Source organism: Heterodontus francisci, unplaced genomic scaffold, assembly GCF_036365525.1.
Source record: "Heterodontus francisci isolate sHetFra1 unplaced genomic scaffold, sHetFra1.hap1 HAP1_SCAFFOLD_631, whole genome shotgun sequence".
In the NCBI taxonomy this organism is placed as follows: Eukaryota; Metazoa; Chordata; class Chondrichthyes; order Heterodontiformes; family Heterodontidae; genus Heterodontus; species Heterodontus francisci.
Window position 1 is genome coordinate 489909 of NW_027141253.1, and position 24742 is coordinate 514650.

The window sequence follows — 24742 nt, forward strand, 5'->3', positions numbered from 1 at the left end:
ATAGACTTGGACACCTGCAAATAGCTGAAATTTTTGGATGTTGACTTTGTATACAAGAATAGGTAAGGCAAGCAGTTTTAAGGAAGCCAGTCAGGAGTTTGACTTCCTCATAGCAACACTTTGAATGACAGAGGAGGCACTGTGTCTGGTCATGTGATCGGCTCAGGAAGGTTCTTTCAATTTGGACCCTTTTAAAAATAAACAGAGTTGGATAAAGAGGAGGCTTTTGAAACTTAGACCTGACCCACCTGGAGACTGGAGAAAAAGACCTCTCTCTGTAAAGGAAACCTGCATCTCTTGAAAAGAAATCCTGCATTTGAAAGATAGCAGATTCCTATTGCCTCCTGTCCCTGAAGAATTCCTGCAGCCAGTGAGATTCCTGCTGCCTCCTATGTTTTTGGTATTCCTGGAACTTGAACAAAGCTTCTTCGGCTGTGCTGCTGCTGTGAGTCCTGAGCGGACCTGTTGCTACACACCTGCTGAAAGACCTATGCTGTAGTTGAGTTGCCTTGAACACCTACCCATCAAAGACTGTTCATCAACCTAGCTTGGAGAGACTTCGAGTGGCATCTGACTATTCGACTCTGGAACACCTCACCCAACTGAAAACATCCTATCAGAAAGTGACAAACTGATTGTTTTTTTATTATTCCTTCTATTCCTAAGAAACAGTTGTGAACCAAAATCCTTTTTCCCCAGTTAATCATTTTATTTTGAATGCATGTGTGTGCGCATGTTGGCGAAGGAACAAAGGAGTTTTTCATATATATAAATGTATCTCATTAGTAGTTAAGACTTATCATTTATCTTCTAATAAAAAGTTAGTGTTGTTGTTTAACGAAACCTGGTTTGGTGTGCCTTATTCTGGGGGACAAATAGAGTGTCTAATTTTGCTATTCTTTAGTAGGTGGGAATATTTATTGATATGCTATGACCTGTGGAGCAGTGGGACTGACTTAACAGGGCATTTCTCCCACCTTGGTCAGAACAAAACAATTTCCACTTAATGTGGAACACCTTTATTAACTCACCAAGAAATCGTATGTACTTACAACACCAGTTGCTTAGTAGATCTGTGTAGAAACTCGCTCCGCTGAACGATGTCTTCCGCATGACTTCCTGTGACTGACCAAGTCACACTTCCCGGCTGCAGCAACAATGTCCTTGTGAGCTGTGGCTTTATACCCCTTTCTGACCCTGGTCCCTCGACATATAAGGTAATGTTTCGAATTGGGTCATCCGATTGGGCTTCAGTACCTTATCAATCCCACCCTGGCTATGCGAGACCATCTTCATGTGCTCATATCCTGCTCTCAGCAGGGGGGGAGGAGTCTTAGGTGCATACCACCCATGGATGTGATATCTGCATCTTAATAAGGCAAGAAGAAAAACATTCACACATATTCCAAAAGGCCATTGTCTATCAGTGTGTTTGATGCTGTAACAGGTCAGGTATGTTCTGACTTGCCTGTCTGTGTATGTAAATGTGGGGGCCCTAATTCACTGACATTGTCTTATATTTTTAAAAAGTCCAATATTTTTTTAAGTACCCCCCCTTACACTTTCTATACTCCTCTCGGGCCTCCGCTGTTTTCAGCACTCTGAATCTGCCATAAGCCTCCTTTTTTCCCTTATCCAATCCTCTCTATCCCTTGACATCCAGGGTTCCCTGGACTTGTTAGTCCTACCCTTCACCTTAATGGGAATATGTTGGCTCTGAACTCTCACTATTTCCTCTTTGAATGTCTCCCACTGGTCTGATGTAGACTTTCCACCAAGTAACTGCTCCCAGTCCACTTTGGCCAGATCCTGTTTTATCATATTGAAATCGGCCTTCCCCCAATTCAGTACTTTTATTTCCAGGCCATCTTTGTCCTTTTCCATAACTACCTTAAATCTTACAGAGTTATGGTCACTATCCCCGAAATGCTCTCCCACTGATATTTCTATCACTTGTCCGGCTTCATTTCCTAGGATTAGGTCCAGTACTGCCCCTTCTCTTGTAGGACTTTCTACGTACTGACTCAGAAAGTTCCCCTGGATGCACTTTAAGAATTCTGCCCCCTTTAAGTCTTTTGCACTATGAATATCCCAGTTGATATTAGGGAAGTTGAAATCCCCAACTATTATTACCCAATTATTTTTACACCTCTCTGAGATTTGCCTGCATATCTGCTCCTCTATCTCTCCCTAACTGTTTGGAGGCCTGTAGTGCACTCCCAACCCAGTGATTGCCCCCTTTTCGTTTTTAAGTTCTCCCCACATGGCCTCATTTGAGGAATCTTCTAAGATATCATCCCTCCTTACTACAGTAGTTGACTCCTTGATCAACAGTGCAATGCCACCTCCTCTTTTACCCCCTCGCCTGTCACACCTGAAGATTCTATACCCTTGAATATTGAGCTGCCATTCCTGCTCCTCTCTCAACCATGTCTCTTACACAGGGTGAAACTGAGATAATTTCAGAAAGATAAAGTCATTAAAAATTTGACTTCCTATTAATCAAAACAATAACAAACGTGCATTTTTGTGAAGAAGCTTTAAAGGAGAAGAATAATTTATTGACTTACTTTCTCATCACTATGTTGGACAGTGATTTAGTGAGATACCTAGCTTTTTCTTTGCTTGCACAAGTAGTCAATGACTGCCCGCACACATGTTGCAGCAATACAGAGTATTCCAGATAGATGTTCATCTGTCAGGAGTAATCTTGATCGCTCGCTCTCACTCCTCTCTCTCTCTGTCTGTCTCGCTCTCCCCTCCCTCTCTGTGTCCCACCTCTTTGTGTCTCCCCATTCTCTGTTCTCCCCTCTGTGATGTCTCCCATCTCTTATCCCTCCCTCTGTGTTGTTCGCTCTCCTCTGTGTTGTTCTCCCTCTCTGTGTCACCCTCCCCGCTGTGTCATCCCCACCTCTGTGTGTTGTCCCCCTTCTCTGTGTCATTCCTGCTCTCTCTGTCCCCTCTCTCTCTGTCCCCCCTCTCTCCCCTCGTTCCGTCCCCCCGTTCTTCTCTCTTTCTTCTCTCTCTTTCCCTCTCTGCCCCCTCTCTCCTTCCCTTCCTTTCTTTCTCTCCCTCCATCCACTCTCCCCCCTCTCTTTCTCTGTATATCTCCCTCGCTCTCCGTCCCCCCTCTCCGACGGGATTTTCATTTGTCTCTTTTACCTTGTTCACCTTCATTGCTTTCTATTTCCCTCCTGGTGTTTGATAAAGTGTCTCCCAAAACTCGTTTTCACAGCCACATCTCCTTCCTCAGTGACTGTCTCCGGCTCCAACTTATTCCACGTGGATTCCAACTGCAGTTTCTTCCTTCATGTTTTGAATCCACCCAGGATCACAGGTATCTCCGAGAAATACAACATTCCTCGGACTGCTATTCTTGCTGCATCCTGAGATCCACACTCAGTGTCATGCACCGCCACATGTACACACTGAACCTCTCTCTCCAGAAGCACCGCCTCACCTTATCACAAAGCTGTTCTCCTCCACAGTTTTATTTCATCCTTCGTCTTATTTGACGAATTAACAAAAATCTTTTGTTCTTCCTTTCAGGTGTTAAGGAACACAAGCTCCAGCAGCTGATGGGGACTAATGTCCCTCCAGATCCTTCTTCCCCTTCACTTCCCTCTGACCCCACCCCTTCTGATCTGACCCCTTGCCGTGTATTCACTTTACCCTCTGACCTCCCCCTCTCTGACGCTGAACGTTCTGTACTCAACAAAGGACTCAGTTTATCCCCTTACGCCCCCACCTCAATGAATTTCGCGCTCGGCATGACGTTGAGCTCTTCTTCCGTTGCCTTCACCTCCGGGCTCACTTCTTTGACCAGGAGTCCTCCCCCCGACCAGCAGACCCATTCACCCACCTCCAGCATTCTCCCTCTACCTGGACCCCTCCCCCTGGCCTCTTATCCACTCTTGATCTCTTCATTGAAAACTGTCGACGAGACATCAGTCGTCTCAATTTCTCTGCCCCCCTCACTCACTCTAACCTGTCTCCCTCTGAACTTGCTGCACTCCGTCCTCTCAGGTCTAACCCCAACATTCTGATCAAACCTGCAGACAAGGGTGGTGCTGTTGTTGTCTGGCGTATCGACCTCTACCTTGCAGAGACTCAGCACCAACTCTCAGACACTTCTTCCTACTTCCCTCTGGACCATGACCCCACCACTGAACATCAAGCCACCGTCCACAGGACTGTCACTGACCTCATCTCCTCTGGAGATCTTCCCTCTACAGCTTCCAACCTCATAGTCCCACAACCCCGGACAGCCCGCTTCTACCTCCTTCCCAAAATCCACAAACAGGACTGTCCCGGCATACCCATTGTGTCAGCCTGCTCCTGCCCCACTGAACTTATTTCTTCCTATCTTGACTATCTTTTCTCCCCTGGTCCAGTCTCTTCCCACCTACATCTGTGACTCTTCTGATGCCCTACGTCATTTTGACAATTTCCAGTTTCCTGGTCCCAACCGCCTCCTCCTCACTATGGACGTCCAATCTCTCTACACCTCCATCCCCCACCAGGACGGTTTGAGGGCTCTCCGCTTCTTCCTTGAACAGAGGCCCAACCAGTCTCCATCCACCACCACCCTCCTCCGCCTGGCTGAACTTGTTCTCACATTGAACAACTTCTCCTTCAACTCCACTCACTTCCTTCAAGTAGAAGGTGTTGCAATGGGTACCCGCATGGGTCCTAGTTATTCCTGTTTTTTTGTGGGATATGTCGAACATTCCTTGTTCCAATCCTACTCAGTCCCCCTCCCCCAACTCTTTCTCCGGTACATTGATGACTGTATCGGTGCTGTTTCCTGCTCCCGCCCCGAACTGGAAAACTTTATCAACTTTGCTTCTAATTTCCACCCTTCTCTCACCTTTACATGGTCCATCTCTGACACTTCCCTTCCCTTCCTCGACTTCTCTGTCTCCATCTCTGGGGATAGGTTGTCTACTAATATCCATTATAAGCCCACCGACTCCCACAGCTACCTCGACTACACTTCTTCCCACCCTGCCTCCTGTAAGGACTCCATTCCATTCTCCCAGTTTCTCCGTCTCCGACGCATCTGCTCTGATGATGCTACCTTCCATGACGGTGCTTCTGATATGACCTCCTTTTTCCTCAACCGAGGATTCCCCCCCACTGTGGTTGACAGGGCCCTCAACCATGTCCGGCCCATTTCCCACACCTCGACCCTCACCCCTTCCCCTCCCTCCCAGAACCGTGACAGGGTTCCCCTTGTCCTCACTTTCCACCCCATCTGCCTCCATATCCAAAGGATCATCCTCCGCCATTTCCGCCACCTCCAGCGTGATGTCACTACCAAACGCATCTTCCCCTCCCTTCCTCTGTCAGCATTCTGAAGGGATCATTCCCTCCGCGACACCCTGGTCCACTCCTCCATTACCCCACCACCTTGTCTCCTTCCCATGGCACCTTCCCCTGCAATCACAGGAGGTGTAATACCTGCCCATTTACCTCCTCTCTCCTCACTATCCAAAGCCCCAAACACTCCTTTCAGGTGAAGCAGCGATTTACTTGTACTTCTTTCAATGTAGTATACTGTGTTCCCTGCTCACAGTGTGGTCTCCTCTACATTGGGGAGACCAAACACAGACTGGGTGACTGCTTTGCGGAACATCTCCGCTCAGTCCGAAAGCAGGACCCTGAGCTTCTGGTTGCTGCCATTTCAACACTCCCCCCTGCTCTCATGCTCACATCTCTGTCCTGGGCTTGCTGCAGTGTTCCAGTGAACATCAACACAAGCTCGAGGAACAGCATCTCATTTACCGATTAGGCACACTACAGCCTGCCGGACTGAACATTGAGTTCAATAATTTCAGAGCATGACAGGCCCCCCTTTTTATTTTTAGCTATTTTTTCTTTTTTATTTGTTTATCTTATTTTAGTTTGTTTCATCAATTATTTTTTTAACCATGTGCCTACCCATTGTTTCTTTTCATGTTTGTACTTTGGGCCAGGGCTATTCATTTTCCTGTCAATTAACACCCTCTCTGCATTAACACTTTGTCTTTCAGCAACCATTAACATACTGTTTGTCTTTGCTCCATGACCTTCTGGTCAGTTATTCTCTGTGACCCTCTGTCCTCTCATCACCTTCTCTTCTGTTATCCCTTGCCCCACCCCAGCTTTATTTGCTTAAAACCTGTTACATTTCTAACCTTTGCCAGTTCTGATGAAGGGTCACTGACCTGAAACGTTAACTCTGCTTCTCTCTCCAGATGCTGCCAGACCTGCTGATACTTCCAGCATTTCTTGTTTTTATTTCAGATTTCCAGCATCTGCAGTATTTTGCTTTTATTACAGCAGCTCCACCTACTGGCTTCTGCTGATATTGCAACAACCTGTTTCCCTCTTTGTTCTGAATGAGCAGATCACAAACATATGAATTAGGAGCAGGAACAGGCCACTCGGCCCATCGAGCCTGCTCCGCCATTCAATAAGTTCATGGCTGAACTGATTACTCCACATTCCTGCCTACTCTGAATAACCTTTCACCCCCTTGCTTTTCAAGAATCTATCCACCTCTGCCTCAAAAATATTCAAAGACTTTGCTTCCACTGCCTTTTGAGGAAGAGAGTTCCAAAAATTCACCACCCTCAGAGAAAAAATTCTCCTCATCTCTGTCTTAAATGGTTGACAATTTATTTTTAAATAGTGACCCCTGGTTCTAGATTCTTCCGTAAGGGGAAACAATCTTTCCACATCCACCCTGTCAAGACCCCTCAGGATCGAATATGTTTCAATGAAGTCGCCTCTTACTCTTCTAAACTCCAGCAGATACAAGTCTAACCTGACCAACCTTTCCTCATAAGACAACCCACCCATTCCAGGTATTAGTCTAGTAAACCTTCTCTGAACTGCTTCCAATGCATTTCCATCCTTCCTTAAAACAGACCAATACTGTACACAGTTTACCAGATGTGGTCTCACCAATGCCCTGTATAGCTGAAGCATAATCTCCCTACTTTTATATTCAATTCCCCTCCCGATAAACGAGAACACTCTATTTGCTTTCCTAATTACTTGCTGTACCTGCATATTAACCTTTTGTGATTCATGTACGAGGACACCCAGATCCCTCCGCATCTCAGAGCTCTGCAATCTTTCACCATTTAGATAATATGTTTCTTTTTTATTCTTCCTGCCAAAATGGACAATTTCACATTTTTCCACATTATATTCTATTTTCCAGATCTTTTCCCATTCACCTAATCTATTTATATCCCTTTGTAACTTCCTTATGTCCTCGTCACAACTTACTTTCCTACCTATCTTTGTATCATCAGCAAATTTAGCAACCAGACCTTCAATCACTTCATCCAAGTCATTGATATAAATTGTAAAAAGTTAAGGCCCCAGCACTGATCCCTGTGACACTCCACTCATTACATCTTGCCATCCAGAAAATGACCCATTATGACCCTCTCTATTCGGGAGCCAATCTTCTATCCATGCCAATATCACAGAATCACAGAATTGTTACAGAGCAGAAGGAGGCCATTCGGCCCATTGTGTCCACACTGGCTCTCTGAAAGAGAAATTCCCTCAGTTCCATTCCCCCGCCTTCTCCCCATAACCCTGCATATTCTTCCTTTTCATATAACAGGATAATTCGCATTTCGAATGCTTCAATTGAACCTGCCTCCACCACGTTCTCAGGCAGCACATTCCAGACCTTATCCACTAACTTCCTTGTTCTTGTATTTTCTTCCTGGCTTCTATCAGAAACACATTTTTTCTTCTTTACTATAATCTCTACTTCTTTTGTCATGAGCTTTTATTTTTCTCAATAACCTTTGATGTGGCACCTTGTCAAATGCCTTCTGGAGATCTAAGTACAATATTTCCACCGGTTCCCCTTCATCCACAGCACCCTATTAGATTGTATAAATAGAGTTTACTTGGTGCAACACCACCACAGGTCAGTGAAATATAAAACCACAATCTGTCTATGGATTTATTTTAACCTAGTCATTTCCAAGAGTCTTTATGTCATTTAGTAGGAACAGGACGAGGCCATTCAGCCCTTCAAGCTTGTTTTGCTGTTCAATTCGATCACTCAACTCCATTTACTACCTTAGAAGTGATATCAGGGCCTTAGTCACTACTTCTCTGATGATAGGTCTCAATGTTTATGAAAGTAGGTGAACAAAAACAATTTTTAACATAAAAATCCTGTTTTCCATGGAGCGTCACCGCCACCTGCTGGCTGAGATCGGGACTCCACACATTTATTTTTCTGCATTACTGATTCTGGTCACCTGGTGGTGATGTTGCTCTGTTATTAATTCCAGATGTTTTGGTGATAATGAGCCTCCTCCATTCTGGTGACTGGTTTACTAACTTTCAATAACTAGTGCAGGGTGAATTACTGTTTGTGCCAGTGAATGGCACCGTTAGATTGTGTAGACATGTGAATGGGGGAGTGATGAGAAAGGGCTGGGATGGAGTTGTTACCGGCTGCACACATTTCCCTGAAGAATGTGACTAAAATATCAAACAGTCTGAGCATCCGATTACATTCCCAGTGTGTCTGTGTGTGATAAGGTGGGGAGTTGGATGGAATTGATGTTCTGGTTGAAAATATTAACATCAGTTTTTTATTCCTTTCAGGATCAACAATCCAACGTAAACAAAACTGCTTAAAATGAAACAGAAAAAGATGATTTTAATGTAAAATTCAAACATTACAATGATCACATTCCCAGACTCCATGGAAATGCAGTATTTTCCTCCTTCAATATTTGGATTTCTCCCTCAGGCTTTCATGTTGTGGGTGCAGAGTGAGAAATGGAAACACAGAAGAAATCACAGCTCCAGACTGGGAAACAGGTGAAGAGATGGAGGACGGGACTGGGTGGTTTGACTGACTGAAGCAGGGAGTGAATGAAGGAAGGAGAGACACAAGATATTTAATTTACTGTTTATTTTATCTGCTGACATTTATATTTGTATTGGTTTTATTTACAGTCTGATCGTGATTTCACAATGTATAATTTGGAAATTAAATGATACATTTAGAGACAACCTGGGTTAACCCCCAACCCCTGACCCTCATCCCCTGACCTCTGCTCCTGGGGTCAGGTCACTGTGATGTCGGAGCAGATTCTCAGACACTCGTTGAAATACAAAGTCCGGAAGAAAGGATAAAGTTTGTCCGTGAATTTATTCCCAGTGAAAGTGTGGAGATGGGACTTGGTGTCCGCGTCGTAAAATGAAACTGTCCCGGACTCATAACTGAGATAAATTCCCACCTTCCCGGGAATCGGATCGTCAGGGAGAGGAGATCGAGGAGAGGAGTTTATATTAAATTGATCATTATCCCGCTCAATGGTCCAGAATCCATTCTCCGGACTCCAGTCGACCCAGTCCTTCCTGTTCACAGACTCTGCGGCTACTCCCAGACTCCACCACCGATTCCCCTCCACCTCCACCTCCCAGTAATGTCTCCCTGATGTGAATCCCTCTGATCCCAGCACACAGCGACAGAGCCTGTCTGTAAACCTCTTCCCGGTGTCAGGGAGACTCCTCTCGGTCTGGGTCCGTGTCACACTCTTCAGATCCTCAGACACCTCGAGCTCTGGATTCGCTGTTTCCACATCCAGGGTCACAGAGACTGGGAGAAAAAGCAGAGAATTAGAGACTCACTGGGGATCGGGGGGAGAGACTCGCTGGGGATCGGGGGGAGAGACTCGCTGGGGATCGGGGAGAGACTCACTGGGGATCGGGGGGGAGACTCGCTGGGGATCAGGGGGAGAGAGACTCGCTGGGGATCGGGGGGAGAGACTCGCTGGGGATCGGGGGGGAGACTCGCTGGGGATCGGGGGAGAGAGACTCGCTGGGGATCGGGGGGGAGACTCGCTGGGGATCGGGGGGAGAGACTCACTGGGGATCGGGGGGAGAGACTCGCTGGGGATCAGGGGGAGAGAGACTCACTGGGGATCGGGGGGAGAGACTCGCTGGGGATCGGGGGAGAGACTCGCTGGGGATCGGGGGAGAGACTCGCTGGGGATCAGGGGGAGAGAGACTCACTGGGGATCGGGGGGAGAGACTCGCTGGGGATCGGGGGGAGAGACTCGCTGGGGATCAGGGGAGAGACTCGCTGGGGATCAGGGGGAGAGACTCGCTGGGGATCAGGGGGAGAGACTCGCTGGGAATCGGGGGGAGAGACTCGCTGGGGATCGGGGGAGAGGCTCGCTGGGGATCGGGGGGAGAGATTCGCTGGGGATCGGGGGAGAGGCTCGCTGGGGATCGGGGGGAGAGACTCGCTGGGGATCGGGGGAGAGGCTCGCTGGGGTACGGGGGGAGAGATTCGCTGGGGATCAGGGGAGAGACTCACTGGGGATCGGGGCGAGACTCGCTGGGGATCGGGGGGAGAGACTCGCTGGGGATCGGGGGGGAGAGACTCGCTGGGGATCGGGGGAGAGACTCACTGGGGATCGGGGGAGAGACTCGCTGGGGATCAGGGGGAGAGACTCGCTGGGGATCAGGGGGAGAGACTCGCTGGGGATCAGGGGGAGAGACTCGCTGGGGATCGGGGGAGAGACTCGCTGGGGATCGGGGGAGAGACTCGCTGGGGATCAGGGGGAGACTCGCTGGGGATTGGGGGGGGAGAGACTCGCTGGGGATCGGGGGAGAGACTCGCTGGGGATCGCGGAGAGACTCGCTGGGGATCGGGGGTGGGGGGGTAGAGACTCACTGGGGATCGGGGAGAGAGACTCACTGGGGATCGGGCAGAGACTCGCTGGGGATCGGGGGGAGAGACTCGCTGGGGATCGGGGGGAGAGACTCACTGGGGATCGGGGGAGAGACTCGCTGGGGATCGGGGGGGAGAGACTCGCTGGGGATCGGGGGAGAGACTCGCTGGGGATCAGGGGGAGAGACTCGCTGGGGATCGGGGGAGAGACTCGCTGGGGATCGGGGGAGAGACTCGCTGGGGATCGGGGGAGAGACTCGCTGGGGATCGGGGGAGAGACTCGCTAGGTTTCGGGGGAGAGACTCGCTGGGGATCGGGGGAGACTCGCTGGAGATCGGGGGAGAGACTCACTGGGGAGCGGGGAGAGACTCGCTGGGGATCGGGGGGGGGGGTAGAGACTCGCTGGGGATCAGGGAGAGACTCACTGGGGATCGGGGGAGAGACTCGCTGGGGATCGGGGAGAGACTCACTGGGGATCGGGGGAGAGGCTCGCTGGGGATCGGGGGGAGAGATTCGCTGGGGATCGGGGGAGAGACTCGCTGGGGATCGGGGGGAGAGACTCGCTGGGGATCGGGGGGGAGAGACTCGCTGGGGATCGGGGGAGAGACTCACTGGGGATCGGGGGAGAGACTCGCTGGGGATCGGGGGTGGGGGGGTAGAGACTCACTGGGGATCGGGGAGAGAGACTCACTGGGGATCGGGCAGAGACTCGCTGGGGATCGGGGGGAGAGACTCGCTGGGGATCGGGGGGAGAGACTCACTGGGGATCGGGGGAGAGACTCGCTGGGGATCGGGGGGAGAGACTCGCTGGGGATCGGGGGGGAGAGACTCGCTGGGGATCGGGGAAGAGACTCACTGGGGATCAAGGGGAGACTCGCTGGGGATCGGGGGAGAGACTCGCTGGGGATCGGGGGAGAGACTCGCTGGGGATCAGGGGGAGAGACTCGCTGGGGATCGGGGGAGAGACTCGCTGGGGATCGGGGGAGAGACTCGCTGGGGATCGGGGGAGAGACTCGCTGGGGATCGGGGGAGAGACTCGCTAGGTTTCGGGGGAGAGACTCGCTGGGGATCGGGGGAGACTCGCTGGAGATCGGGGGAGAGACTCACTGGGGAGCGGGGAGAGACTCGCTGGGGATCGGGGGGGGGGGTAGAGACTCGCTGGGGATCAGGGAGAGACTCACTGGGGATCGGGGGAGAGACTCGCTGGGGATCGGGGAGAGACTCACTGGGGATCGGGGGAGAGACTCGCTGGGGATCAGGGAGAGACTCGCTGGGGATCGGGGGAGACTCGCTGGGGATCGGGGGAGAGACTCGCTGGGGATCGGGGGAGAGACTCGCTGGGGATCGGGGGAGACTCGCTGGGGATCGGGGGAGACTCGCTGGGGATCGGGGGAGAGACTCGCTGGGGATCAGGGAGAGACTCACTGGGGATCGGGGGAGAGACTCACTGGGGATCGGGGGAGAGACTCGCTGGGGATCGGGGGAGAGACTCGCTGGGGATCGGGGGAGACTCGCTGGGGATCGGGGGAGACTCGCTGGGGATCGGGGGAGAGACTCACTGGGGAGCGGGGGAGAGACTCACTGGGGATCAGGGAGAGACTCACTGGGGATCGGGGGAGAGACTCGCTGGGGATCGGGGAGAGACTCGCTGGGGATCGGGGGAGAGACTCGCTGGGGATCGGGGAGAGACTCGCTGAGGATCAGGGAGAGACTCACTGGGGATCGGGGGAGAGACTCGCTGGGGATCAGGGGGAGAGATTCGCTGGGGATCAGGGGGAGACTCGCTGGGGATCGGGGGGGGAGAGACTCGCTGGGGATCGGGGGAGAGACTCGCTGGGGATCAGGGGGAGAGACTCGCTGGGGATCAGGGGGAGAGACTCGCTGGGTATCGGGGGAGAGACTCGCTGGGGATCAGGGGGAGACTCGCTGGGGATCGGGGGGGGAGAGACTCGCTGGGGATCGGGGGAGAGACTCGCTGGGGATCGGGGGAGAGACTCGCTGGGGATCGGGGGGGAGAGACACGCTGGGGATCGGGGGGGGAGAGACTCACTGGAAATCGGGGAGAGACTCGCTGGGGATCGGGGGTGGGGGGGTAGAGACTCACTGGGGATCGGGGAGTGAGACTCACTGGGGATCGGGGAGAGACTCGCTGGGGATCGGGGGGAGAGATTCGCTGGGGATCGGGGGAGAGACTCACTGGGGATCGGGGGTGGGGGGGTAGAGACTCACTGGGGATCGGGGAGAGACTCGCTGGGGATCGGGGGGAGAGACTCGCTGGGCATCGGGGGGGAGAGACTCGCTGGGGATCGGGGGGAGAGACTCACTGGGGATCGGGGGAGAGACTCGCTGGGGATCGGGGGAGAGACTCACTGGGGATCGGGGGAGAGACTCGATGGGGATCGGGGGAGAGACTCACTGGGGATCGGGGGAGAGACTCGCTGGGGATCGGGGGGAGAGACTCGCTGGGGATCGGGGGGAGAGACTCACTGGGGATCGGGGGTGTGGGGGTAGAGACTCACTGGGGATCGGGGAGAGACTCGCTGGGGATCGGGGGGAGAGACTCGCTGGGGATCGGGGGGAGAGACTCGCTGGGGATCGGGGGGAGAGACTCACTGGGGATCGGGGGTGGGGGGGTAGAGACTCACTGGGGATCAGGGAGAGACTCGCTGGGGATCGGGGGGAGAGACTCGCTGGGGATCGGGGGTGGGGGGGTAGAGACTCACTGGGGATCGGGGAGAGACTCGCTGGGGATCGGGGGGGAGAGACTCGGTGGGGATCGGGGGGAGAGACTCGCTGGGGATCGGGGGGGAGAGACTCGCTGGGGATCGGGGGGGAGAGACTCGCTGGGGATCGGGGGGAGAGACTCACTGGGGATCGGGGGAGAGACTCGCTGGGGATCGGGGGGAGAGACTCGCTGGGGATCGGGGGTGGGGGGGTAGAGACTCACTGGGGATCGGGGAGAGACTCGCTGGGGATCGGGGGGGAGAGACTCGGTGGGGATCGGGGGGAGAGACTCGCTGGGGATCGGGGGGGAGAGACTCGCTGGGGATCGGGGGGGAGAGACTCGCTGGGGATCGGGGGGAGAGACTCACTGGGGATCGGGGGAGAGACTCGCTGGGGATCGGGGGGAGAGACTCGCTGGGGATCGGGGAAGAGACTCACTGGGGATCAGGGGGAGAGACTCGCTGGGGATCGGGGGAGAGACTCGCTGGGGATCAGGGGGAGAGACTCGCTGGGGATCGGGGGAGAGACTCGCTGGGGATCGGGGGAGAGACTCGCTGGGGATCGGGGGAGAGACTCGCTGGGGATCGGGGGAGAGACTCGCTGGGGATCGGGGGAGAGACTCGCTGGGGATCAGGGAGAGACTCACTGGGGTTCGGGGGAGAGACTCGCTGCGTTTCGGGGAAGAGACTCGCTGGGGATCGGGGGAGACTCGCTGGGGATCGGGGGAGAGACTCACTGGGGAGCGGGGAGAGACTCGCTGGGGATCGGGTGGGGGGGGGGTAGAGACTCGCTGGGGATCAGGGAGAGACTCACTGGGGATCGGGGGAGAGACTCGCTGGGGATCGGGGAGAGACTCACTGGGGATCGGGGGAGAGACTCGCTGGGGATCAGGGAGAGACTCGCTGGGGATCGGGGGAGACTCGCTGGGGATCGGGGGAGACTCGCTGGGGATCGGGGGAGACTCGCTGGGGATCGGGGGAGAGACTCACTGGGGATCGGGGGAGAGACTCGCTGGGGATCAGGGAGAGACTCACTGGGGATCGGGGGACAGACTCGCTGGGGATCGGGGGAGAGACTCGCTGGGGATCGGGGGAGACTCGCTGGGGATCGGGGGAGAGACTCACTGGGGATCGGGGGAGAGACTCACTGGGGATCGGGGGAGAGACTCGCTGGGGATCAGGGAGAGATTCACTGGGGATCGGGGGAGAGACTCACTGGGGATCGGGGGAGAGACTCACTGGGGATCGGGGGAGAGACTCGCTGGGGATCGGGGGAGACTCGCTGGGGATCGGGGGAGAGACTCACTGGGGATCGGGGGAGAGACTCGCTGGGGATCAGGGAGAGACTCACTGGGGATCGGGGGAGAGACTCGCTGGGGATCGGGGAGAGACTCGCTGGGGATCGGGGGAGAGACTCGCTGGGGATCGGGGAGAGACTCGCTGGGGATCAGGGAGAGACTCACTGGGGATCGGGGGAGAGACTCGCTGGGGATCAGGGGGAGAGATTCGCTGGGGATCAGGGGGAGACGCTGGGGATCGGGGGGGGAGAGACTCGCTGGGGATCGGGGGAGAGACTCGCTGGGGATCAGGGGGAGAGACTCGCTGGGGATCAGGGGGAGAGACTCGCTGGGGATCAGGGGGAGACTCGCTGGGGATCGGGGGGGGAGAGACTCGCTGGGGATCGGGGGGGGAGAGACTCGCTGGGGATCGGGGCAGAGACTCGCTGGGGATCGGGGGAGAGACTCGCTGGGTATCGGGGGAGAGACTCGCTGGGGATCAGGGGGAGACTCGCTGGGGATCGGGGGGGGAGAGACTCGCTGGGGATCAGGGGGAGAGACTCGCTGGGTATCGGGGGAGAGACTCGCTGGGGATCAGGGGGAGACTCGCTGGGGATCGGGGGGGGAGAGACTCGCTGGGGATCAGGGGGAGAGACTCGCTGGGGATCAGGGGGAGAGACTCGCTGGGTATCGGGGGAGAGACTCGCTGGGGATCAGGGGGAGACTCGCTGGGGATCGGGGGGGGAGAGACTCGCTGGGGATCGGGGGGGGAGAGACTCGCTGGGGATCGGGGCAGAGACTCGCTGGGGATCGGGGGAGAGACTCGCTGGGGATCGGGGGGGGAGAGACACGCTGGGGATCGGGGGGGGAGAGACTCACTGGAAATCGGGGAGAGACTCGCTGGGGATCGGGGGTGGGGGGGTAGAGACTCACTGGGGATCGGGGAGAGAGACTCACTGGGGATCGGGGAGAGACTCGCTGGGGTTCGGGGGGAGAGACTCGCTGGGGATCGGGGGGAGAGACTCGCTGGGGATCGGGGGGAGAGACTCGCTGGGGATCGGGGGGGAGAGACTCGCTGGGGATCGGGGGAGAGACTCGCTGGGGATCGGGGGAGAGACTCGCTGGGGATCGGGGGAGAGACTCGCTGGGGATCGGGGGAGAGACTCGCTGGGGATCGGGGGGAGAGATTCGCTGGGGATCGGGGGAGAGACTCGCTGGGGATCGGGAGTGGGGGGGTAGAGACTCACTGGGGATCGGGGAGAGACTCGCTGGGGATCGGGGGGAGAGACTCGCTGGGGATCGGGGGGGAGAGACTCGCTGGGGATCGGGGGGAGAGACTCACTGGGGATCGGGGGAGAGACTCGCTGGGGATCGGGGGAGAGACTCACTGGGGATCAGGGGGAGAGACTCACTGGGGATCAGGGGGAGAGACTCACTGGGGATCAGGGGGAGAGACTCGCTGGGGATCGGGGGGAGAGACTCGCTGGGGATCGGGGGTGGGGGGGTAGAGACTCGCTGGGGATCGGGGGGAGAGACTCGCTGGGGATCGGGGGTGGGGGGGTAGAGACTCACTGGGGATCGGGGAGAGACTCGCTGGGGATCGGGGGGAGAGACTCGCTGGGGATCGGGGGGAGAGACTCGCTGGGGATCGGGGGGAGAAACTCGCTGGGGATCGGGGGAGAGACTCGCTGGGGATCGGGGGAGAGACTCGCTGGGGATCGGGGGAGAGACTCGCTGGGGATCAGGGAGAGACTCACTGGGGATCGGGGGAGAGACTCACTGGGGATCGGGGGGGAGAGACTCGCTGGGGATCAGGGGGAGACTTGCTGGGGATCGGGGGAGAGACTCGCTGGGGATCAGGGGGAGAGACTCGCTGGGGATCGGGGGAGAGACTCGCTGGGGATCGGGGGAGAGACTCGCTGGGGATCAGGGGGAGAGACTCGCTGGGGATCGGGGGAGAGACTCGCTGGGGATCGGGGGAGAGACTCGCTGGGGATCGGGGAGAGAGACTCGCTGGGGATCGTGGGAGAGACTCGCTGGGGATCAGGGAGAGACTCGCTGGGGATCAGGGAGAGACTCACTGGGGATCGGGGAGAAACTCGCTGGAGATCGGGGAGAGACTCGCTGGGGATCAGGGAGAGACTCACTGGGGATCGGGGGAGAGACTCGCTGGGGATCAGGGGGAGAGATTCGCTGGGGATCAGGGGGAGACTCGCTGGGGATCGGGGGGGGAGAGACTCGCTGGGGATCGGGGGAGAGACTCGCTGGGGATCAGGGGGAGAGACTCGCTGGGGATCAGGGGGAGAGACTCGCTGGGTATCGGGGGAGAGACTCGCTGGGGATCAGGGGGAGACTCGCTGGGGATCGGGGGGGGAGAGACTCGCTGGGGATCGGGGGAGAGACTCGCTGGGGATCGGGGAGAGACTCACTGGGGATCGGGGGAGAGACTCACTGGGGATCGGCGGGGAGAGACTCGCTGGGGATCAGGGGGAGACTTGCTGGGGATCGGGGGAGAGACTCGCTGGGGATCAGGGGGAGAGACTCGCTGGGGATCGGGGGAGAGACTCGCTGGGGATCGGGGGAGAGACTCGCTGGGGATCGGGGGGGGAGAGACACGCTGGGGATCGGGGGGGGAGAGACTCACTGGAAATCGGGGAGAGACTCGCTGGGGATCGGGGGTGGGGGGGTTGAGACTCACTGGGGATCGGGGAGAGAGACTCACTGGGGATCGGGGAGAGACTCGCTGGGGTTCGGGGGGAGAGACTCGCTGGGGATCGGGGGGAGAGACTCGCTGGGGATCGGGGGGAGAGACTCGCTGGGGATCGGGGGGGAGAGACTCGCTGGGGATCGGGGGAGAGACTCGCTGGGGATCGGGGGAGAGACTCGCTGGGGATCGGGGGAGAGACTCGCTGGGGATCGGGGGAGAGACTCGCTGGGGATCGGGGGGAGAGATTCGCTGGGGATCGGGGGAGAGACTCGCTGGGGATCGGGAGTGGGGGGGTAGAGACTCACTGGGGATCGGGGAGAGACTCGCTGGGGATCGGGGGGAGAGACTCGCTGGGGATCGGGGGGGAGAGACTCGCTGGGGATCGGGGGGAGAGACTCACTGGGGATCGGGGGAGAGACTCGCTGGGGATCGGGGGAGAGACTCACTGGGGATCAGGGGGAGAGACTCACTGGGGATCAGGGGGAGAGACTCACTGGGGATCAGGGGGAGAGACTCGCTGGGGATCGGGGGGAGAGACTCGCTGGGGATCGGGGGTGGGGGGGTAGAGACTCGCTGGGGATCGGGGGGAGAGACTCGCTGGGGATCGGGGGTGGGGGGGTAGAGACTCACTGGGGATCGGGGAGAGACTCGCTGGGGATCGGGGGGAGAGACTCGCTGGGGATCGGGGGGAGAGACTCGCTGGGGATCGGGGGGAGAAACTCGCTGGGGATCGGGGGAGAGACTCGCTGGGGATCGGGGGAGAGACTCGCTGGGGATCGGGGGAGAGACTCGCTGGGGATCAGGGAGAGACTCACTGGGGATCGGGGGAGAGACTCACTGGGGATCGGGGGGGAGAGACTCGCTGGGGATCAGGGGGAGACTTGCTGGGGATCGGGGGAGAGACTCGCTGGGGATCAGGGGGAGAGACTCGCTGGGGATCGGGGGAGAGACTCGCTGGGGATCGGGGGAGAGACTCGCTGGGGATCAGGGGGAGAGACTCGCTGGGGATCGGGGGAGAGACTCGCTGGGGATCGGGGGAGAGACTCGCTGGGGATCGGGGAGAGAGACTCGCTGGGGATCGTGGGAGAGACTCGCTGGGGATCAGGGAGAGACTCGCTGGGGATCAGGGAGAGACTCACTGGGGATCGGGGAGAAACTCGCTGGAGATCGGGGAGAGACTCGCTGGGGATCAGGGAGAGACTCACTGGGGATCGGGGGAGAGACTCGCTGGGGATCAGGGGGAGAGATTCGCTGGGGATCAGGGGGAGACTCGCTGGGGATCGGGGGGGGAGAGACTCGCTGGGGATCGGGGGAGAGACTCGCTGGGGATCAGGGGGAGAGACTCGCTGGGGATCAGGGGGAGAGACTCGCTGGGTATCGGGGGAGAGACTCGCTGGGGATCAGGGGGAGACTCGCTGGGGATCGGGGGGGGAGAGACTCGCTGGGGATCGGGGGAGAGACTCGCTGGGGATCGGGGAGAGACTCACTGGGGATCGGCGGGGAGAGACTCACTGGGGATCGGCGGGGAGAGACTCGCTGGGGATCAGGGGGAGACTTGCTGGGGATCGGGGGAGAGACTCGCTGGGGATCAGGGGGAGAGACTCGCTGGGGATCGGGGGAGAGACTCGCTGGGGATCGGGGGAGAGACTCGCTGGGGATCAGGGGGAGAGACTCGCTGGGGATCGGGGGAGAGACTCGCTGGGGATCGGGGGAGAGACTCGCTGGGGATCGGGGAGAGAGACTTGCTGGGGATCGGGGAGAGAGACTCGCTGGGGATCGGGGAGAAACTCGCTGGGGATCGGGGAGAGACTCGCTGGGGATCAGGGAGAGACTCACTGGGGATCGGGGGAGAGACTCGCTGGGGATCAGGGGGAGAGATTCGCTGGGGATCAGGGGGAGACTCGCTGGGGATCGGGGGGGGGAGAGACTCGCTGGGGATCGGGGGAGAGACTCGCTGGGGATCGGGGGGAGAGACTCGCTGGGGATCAGGGGGAGAGACTCGCTGGGTATCGGGGGAGAGACTCGCCTGGGATCAGGGGGAGACTCGCTGGGGATCGGGGGGGGAGAGACTCGCTGGGGATCGGGGGAGAGACTCGCTGGGGATCGGGGGAGAGACTCGCTGGGGATCAGGGGGAGACTCGCTGGGGATCGGGGGGAGAGACTCGCTGGGGATCGGGGGGGAGAGACTCGCTGGGGATCGGGGGGAGAGACTCACTGGGGATCGGGGGAGAGACTCGCTGGGGATCGGGGGAGAGACTCACTGGGGATCAGGGGGAGAGACTCGCTGGGGATCGGGGGAGAGACTCGCTGGGGATCGGGGGAGAGACTCGCTGGGGATCGGGGGGAGAGACTCGCTGGGGATCGGGGCAGAGACTCGCTGGGGATCGGGGGTGTGGGGGTAGAGACTCACTGGGGATCGGGGAGAGACTCGCTGGGGATCGGGGGGAGAGACTCGCTGGGGATCGGGGGGAGAGACTCACTGGGGATCGGGGGAGAGACTCGCTGGGGATCGGGGGGAGAGACTCGCTGGGGATCGGGGAGAGACTCGCTGGGGATCGGGGGTGGGGGGGTAGAGACTCACTGGGGATCGGGGAGAGACTCGCTGGGGATCGGGGGGAGAGACTCGCTGGGGATCGGGGGTGGGGGGGTAGAGACTCACTGGGGATCGGGGGGAGAGACTCGCTGGGGATCGGGGGTGGGGGGGTAGAGACTCACTGGGGATCGGGGAGAGACTCGGTGGGGATCGGGGGGAGAGACTCGCTGGGGATCGGGGGGGAGAGACTCGCTGGGGATCGGGGGGGAGAGACTCGCTGGGGATCGGGGGGAGAGACTCACTGGGGATCGGGGGAGAGACTCGCTGGGGATCGGGGGGAGAGACTCGCTGGGGATCGGGGGGAAGAGACTCACTGGGGATCAGGGGGAGACTCGCTGGGGATCGGGGGAGAGACTCGCTGGGGATCGGGGGAGAGACTCGCTGGGGATCAGGGGGAGAGGCTCGCTGGGGATCGGGGGAGAGACTCGCTGGGGATCGGGGGAGAGACTCGCTGGGGATCGGGGGAGAGACTCGCTGGGGATCAGGGAGAGACTCACTGGGGATCGGGGGAGAGACTCGCTGCGTTTCGGGGGAGAGACTCGCTGGGGATCGGGGGAGAGACTCACTGGGGAGCGGGGAGAGACTCGCTGGGGATCGGGTGGGGGGGGGGTAGAGACTCGCTGGGGATCAGGGAGAGACTCACTGGGGATCGGGGGAGAGACTCGCTGGGGATCGGGGAGAGACTCACTGGGGATCGGGGGAGAGACTCGCTGGGGATCAGGGAGAGACTCGCTGGGGATCGGGGGAGACTCGCTGGGGATCGGGGGAGACTCGCTGGGGATCGGGGGAGACTCGCTGGGGATCGGGGGAGAGACTCACTGGGGATCGGGGGAGAGACTCGCTGGGGATCAGGGAGAGACTCACTGGGGATCGGGGGAGAGACTCGCTGGGGATCGGGGGAGAGACTCGCTGGGGATCGGGGGAGACTCGCTGGGGATCGGGGGAGACTCGCTGGGGATCGGGGGAGAGACTCACTGGGGATCGGGGGAGAGACTCGCTGGGGATCAGGGAGAGATTCACTGGGGATCGGGGGAGAGACTCACTGGGGATCGGGGGAGAGACTCACTGGGGATCGGGGGAGAGACTCGCTGGGGATCGGGGGAGACTCGCTGGGGATCGGGGGAGAGACTCACTGGGGATCGGGGGAGAGACTCGCTGGGGATCAGGGAGAGACTCACTGGGGATCGGGGGAGAGACTCGCTGGGGATCAGGGAGAGACTCACTGGGGATCGGGGGAGAGACTCGCTGGGGATCAGGGGGAGAGATTCGCTGGGGATCAGGGGGAGACTCGCTGGGGATCACGGGGGGAGAGACCCGCTGGGGATCGGGGGAGAGACTCGCTGGGGATCAGGGGGAGAGACTCGCTGGGGATCAGGGGGAGAGACTCGCTGGGGATCAGGGGGAGAGACTCGCTGGGGATCAGGGGGAGAGACTCGCTGGGGATCAGGGGGAGAGACTCGCTGGGGATCAGGGGGAGAGACTCGCTGGGTATCGGGGGAGAGACTCGCTGGGGATCAGGGGGAGACTCGCTGGGGATCGGGGGGGGAGAGACTCGCTGGGGATCGGGGGGGAGAGACTCGCTGGGGATCGGGGCAGAGACTCGCTGGGGATCGGGGGAGAGACTCGCTGGGGATCGGGGGGGGAGAGACACGCTGGGGATCGGGGGGGGAGAGACTCACTGGAACTTGGGGAGAGACTCGCTGGGGATCGGGGGTGGGGGGGTAGAGACTCACTGGGGATCGGGGAGAGACTCGCTGGGGATCGGGGGGAGAGACTCGCTGGGGATCGGGGGTGAGAGACTCGCTGGGGATCGGGGGGGAGAGACTCGCTGGGGATCGGGGGAGAGACTCGCTGGGGATCGGGGGAGAGACTCGCTGGGGATCGGGGGTGGGGGGGTAGAGACTCGCTGGGGATCGGGGGAGAGACTCACTGGGGATCGGGGGAGAGACTCGCTGGGGATCGGGGGAGAGACTCACTGGGGATCAGGGGGAGAGACTCACTGGGGATCAGGGGGAGAGACTCACTGGGGATCAGGGGGAGAGACTCACTGGGGATCAGGGGGAGAGACTCGCTGGGGATCGGGGGGAGAGACTCGCTGGGGATCGGGGGAGAGACTCGCTGGGGATCGGGGGTGGGGGGTAGAGACTCACTGGGGATCGGGGAGAGACTCGCTGGGGATCGGGGGGAGAGACTCGCTGGGGATCGGGGGGAGAGACTCGCTGGGGATCGGGGGGAGAGACTCGCTGGGGATCGGGGGAGAGACTCGCTGGGGATCGGGGAGAGACTCGCTGGGGATCGGGGGAGAGACTCGCTGGGGATCAGGGAGAGACTCACTGGGGATCGGGGGAGAGACTCACTGGGGATCGGGGGGGAGAGACTCGCTGGGGATCAGGGGGAGACTCGCTGGGGATCGGGGGAGAGACTCGCTGGGGATCAGGGGGAGACTCGCTGGGGATCGGGGGAGAGACTCGCTGGGGATCAGGGGGAGAGACTCGCTGGGGATCGGGGGAGAGACTCGCTGGGGATCGGGGGAGAGACTCGCTGGGGATCGGGGAGAGAGACTCGCTGGGGATCGGGGAGAGAGACTCGCTGGGGATCGGGGAGAAACTCGCTGGGGATCGGGGGAGAGACTCGCTGGGGATCGGGGGAGAGACTCGCTGGGGATCGGGGGAGAGACTCGCTGGGGATCGGGGAGAGAGACTCGCTGGGGATCGGGGGGAGACTCGCTGGGGATCGGGGGAGAGACTCACCTGGGATCGGGGAGAGAGACTCGCTGGGGATCGGGGTGAGAGGCTCGCTGGGGATCGGGGGGGAGAGGCTCGCTGGGGATCGGGGGGGGGGAGAGACTCGCTGGGGATCGGGGGAGAGACTCGCTGGGGATCGGGGGGAGAGATTCGCTGGGGATCGGGGGAGAGACTCGCTGGGGATCGGGGGTGGGGGGGTAGAGACGCACTGGGGATCGGGGAGAGACTCGCTGGGGATCGGGGGGAGAGACTCGCTGGGGATCGGGGGGGAGAGACTCGCTGGGGATCGGGGGGAGAGACTCACTGGGGATCGGGGGAGAGACTCGCTGGGGATCGGGGGAGAGACTCGCTGGGGATCGGGGGAGAGACTCACTGGGGATCAGGGGGAGAGACTCACTGGGGATCAGGGGGAGAGACTCACTGGGGATCAGGGGGAGAGACTCACTGGGGATCGGGGGGAGAGAGACTCGCTGGGGATCGGGGGTGGGGGGGTAGAGACTCACTGGGGATCGGGGAGAGACTCGCTGGGGATCGGGGGAGAGACTCGCTGGGGATCGGGGGTGGGGGGGTAGAGACTCACTGGGGATCGGGGAGAGACTCGCTGGGGATCGGGGGGAGAGACTCGCTGGGGATCGGGGGGAGAGACTCGCTGGGGATCGGGGGGGAGAGACTCGCTGGGGATCGGGGGGGAGAGACTCGCTGGGGATCGGGGGGAGAGACTCACTGGGGATCGGGGGAGAGACTCGCTGGGGATCGGGGGGAGAGACTCGCTGGGGATCGGGGGGAGAAACTCGCTGGGGATCGGGGGAGAGACTCGCTGGGGATCGGGGGAGAGACTCGCTGGGGATCGGGGAGAGACTCACTGGGGATCGGGGGAGAGACTCGCTGGGGATCAGGGAGAGACTCGCTGGGGATCGGGGGAGACTCGCTGGGGATCGGGGGAGACTCGCTGGGGATCGGGGGAGACTCGCTGGGGATCGGGGGAGAGACTCACTGGGGATCGGGGGAGAGACTCGCTGGGGATCAGGGAGAGACTCACTGGGGATCGGGGGAGAGACTCGCTGGGGATCGGGGGAGAGACTCGCTGGGGATCGGGGGAGACTCGCTGGGGATCGGGGGAGACTCGCTGGGGATCGGGGGAGAGACTCACTGGGGATCGGGGGAGAGACTCACTGGGGATCGGGGGAGAGACTCGCTGGGGATCAGGGAGAGATTCACTGGGGATCGGGGGAGAGACTCACTGGGGATCGGGGGAGAGACTCACTGGGGATCGGGGGAGAGACTCGCTGGGGATCGGGGGAGACTCGCTGGGGATCGGGGGAGAGACTCACTGGGGATCGGGGGAGAGACTCGCTGGGGATCAGGGAGAGACTCACTGGGGATCGGGGGAGAGACTCGCTGGGGATCGGGGAGAGACTCGCTGGGGATCGGGGGAGAGACTCGCTGGGGATCGGGGAGAGACTCGCTGGGGATCAGGGAGAGACTCACTGGGGATCGGGGGAGAGACTCGCTGGGGATCAGGGGGAGAGATTCGCTGGGGATCAGGGGGAGACTCGCTGGGGATCGGGGGGGGAGAGACCCGCTGGGGATCGGGGGAGAGACTCGCTGTGGATCAGGGGGAGAGACTCGCTGGGGATCAGGGGGAGAGACTCGCTGGGGATCAGGGGGAGAGACTCGCTGGGGATCAGGGGGAGAGACTCGCTGGGGATCAGGGGGAGAGACTCGCTGGGGATCAGGGGGAGAGACTCGCTGGGGATCAGGGGGAGAGACTCGCTGGGGATCAGGGGGAGAGACTCGCTGGGTATCGGGGGAGAGACTCGCTGGGGATCAGGGGGAGACTCGCTGGGGATCGGGGGGGGAGAGACTCGCTGGGGATCGGGGCAGAGAGACTCGCTGGGGATCAGGGCAGAGACGCGCTGGGGATCGGGGGAGAGACTCGCTGGGGATCAGGGGGGGAGAGACACGCTGGGGATCGGGGGGG

The 24742-nt window shown here is 59.2% G+C and overlaps 1 protein-coding gene across 1 annotated transcript in view; it reads right to left on the minus strand.

Annotated features, from left to right (window-relative positions):
* Positions 1–9101: 9101 nt before the first annotated feature.
* The window catches only part of LOC137362541 (butyrophilin subfamily 3 member A3-like), a 156130-nt gene continuing 140489 nt past the window's right edge, over positions 9102–24742 (minus strand). The window contains exon 8 of the mRNA XM_068026929.1: positions 9102–9637. Within this exon, the coding sequence (XP_067883030.1) occupies positions 9102–9637 (536 nt within the window). The remainder of the gene's footprint in view (positions 9638–24742) is intronic.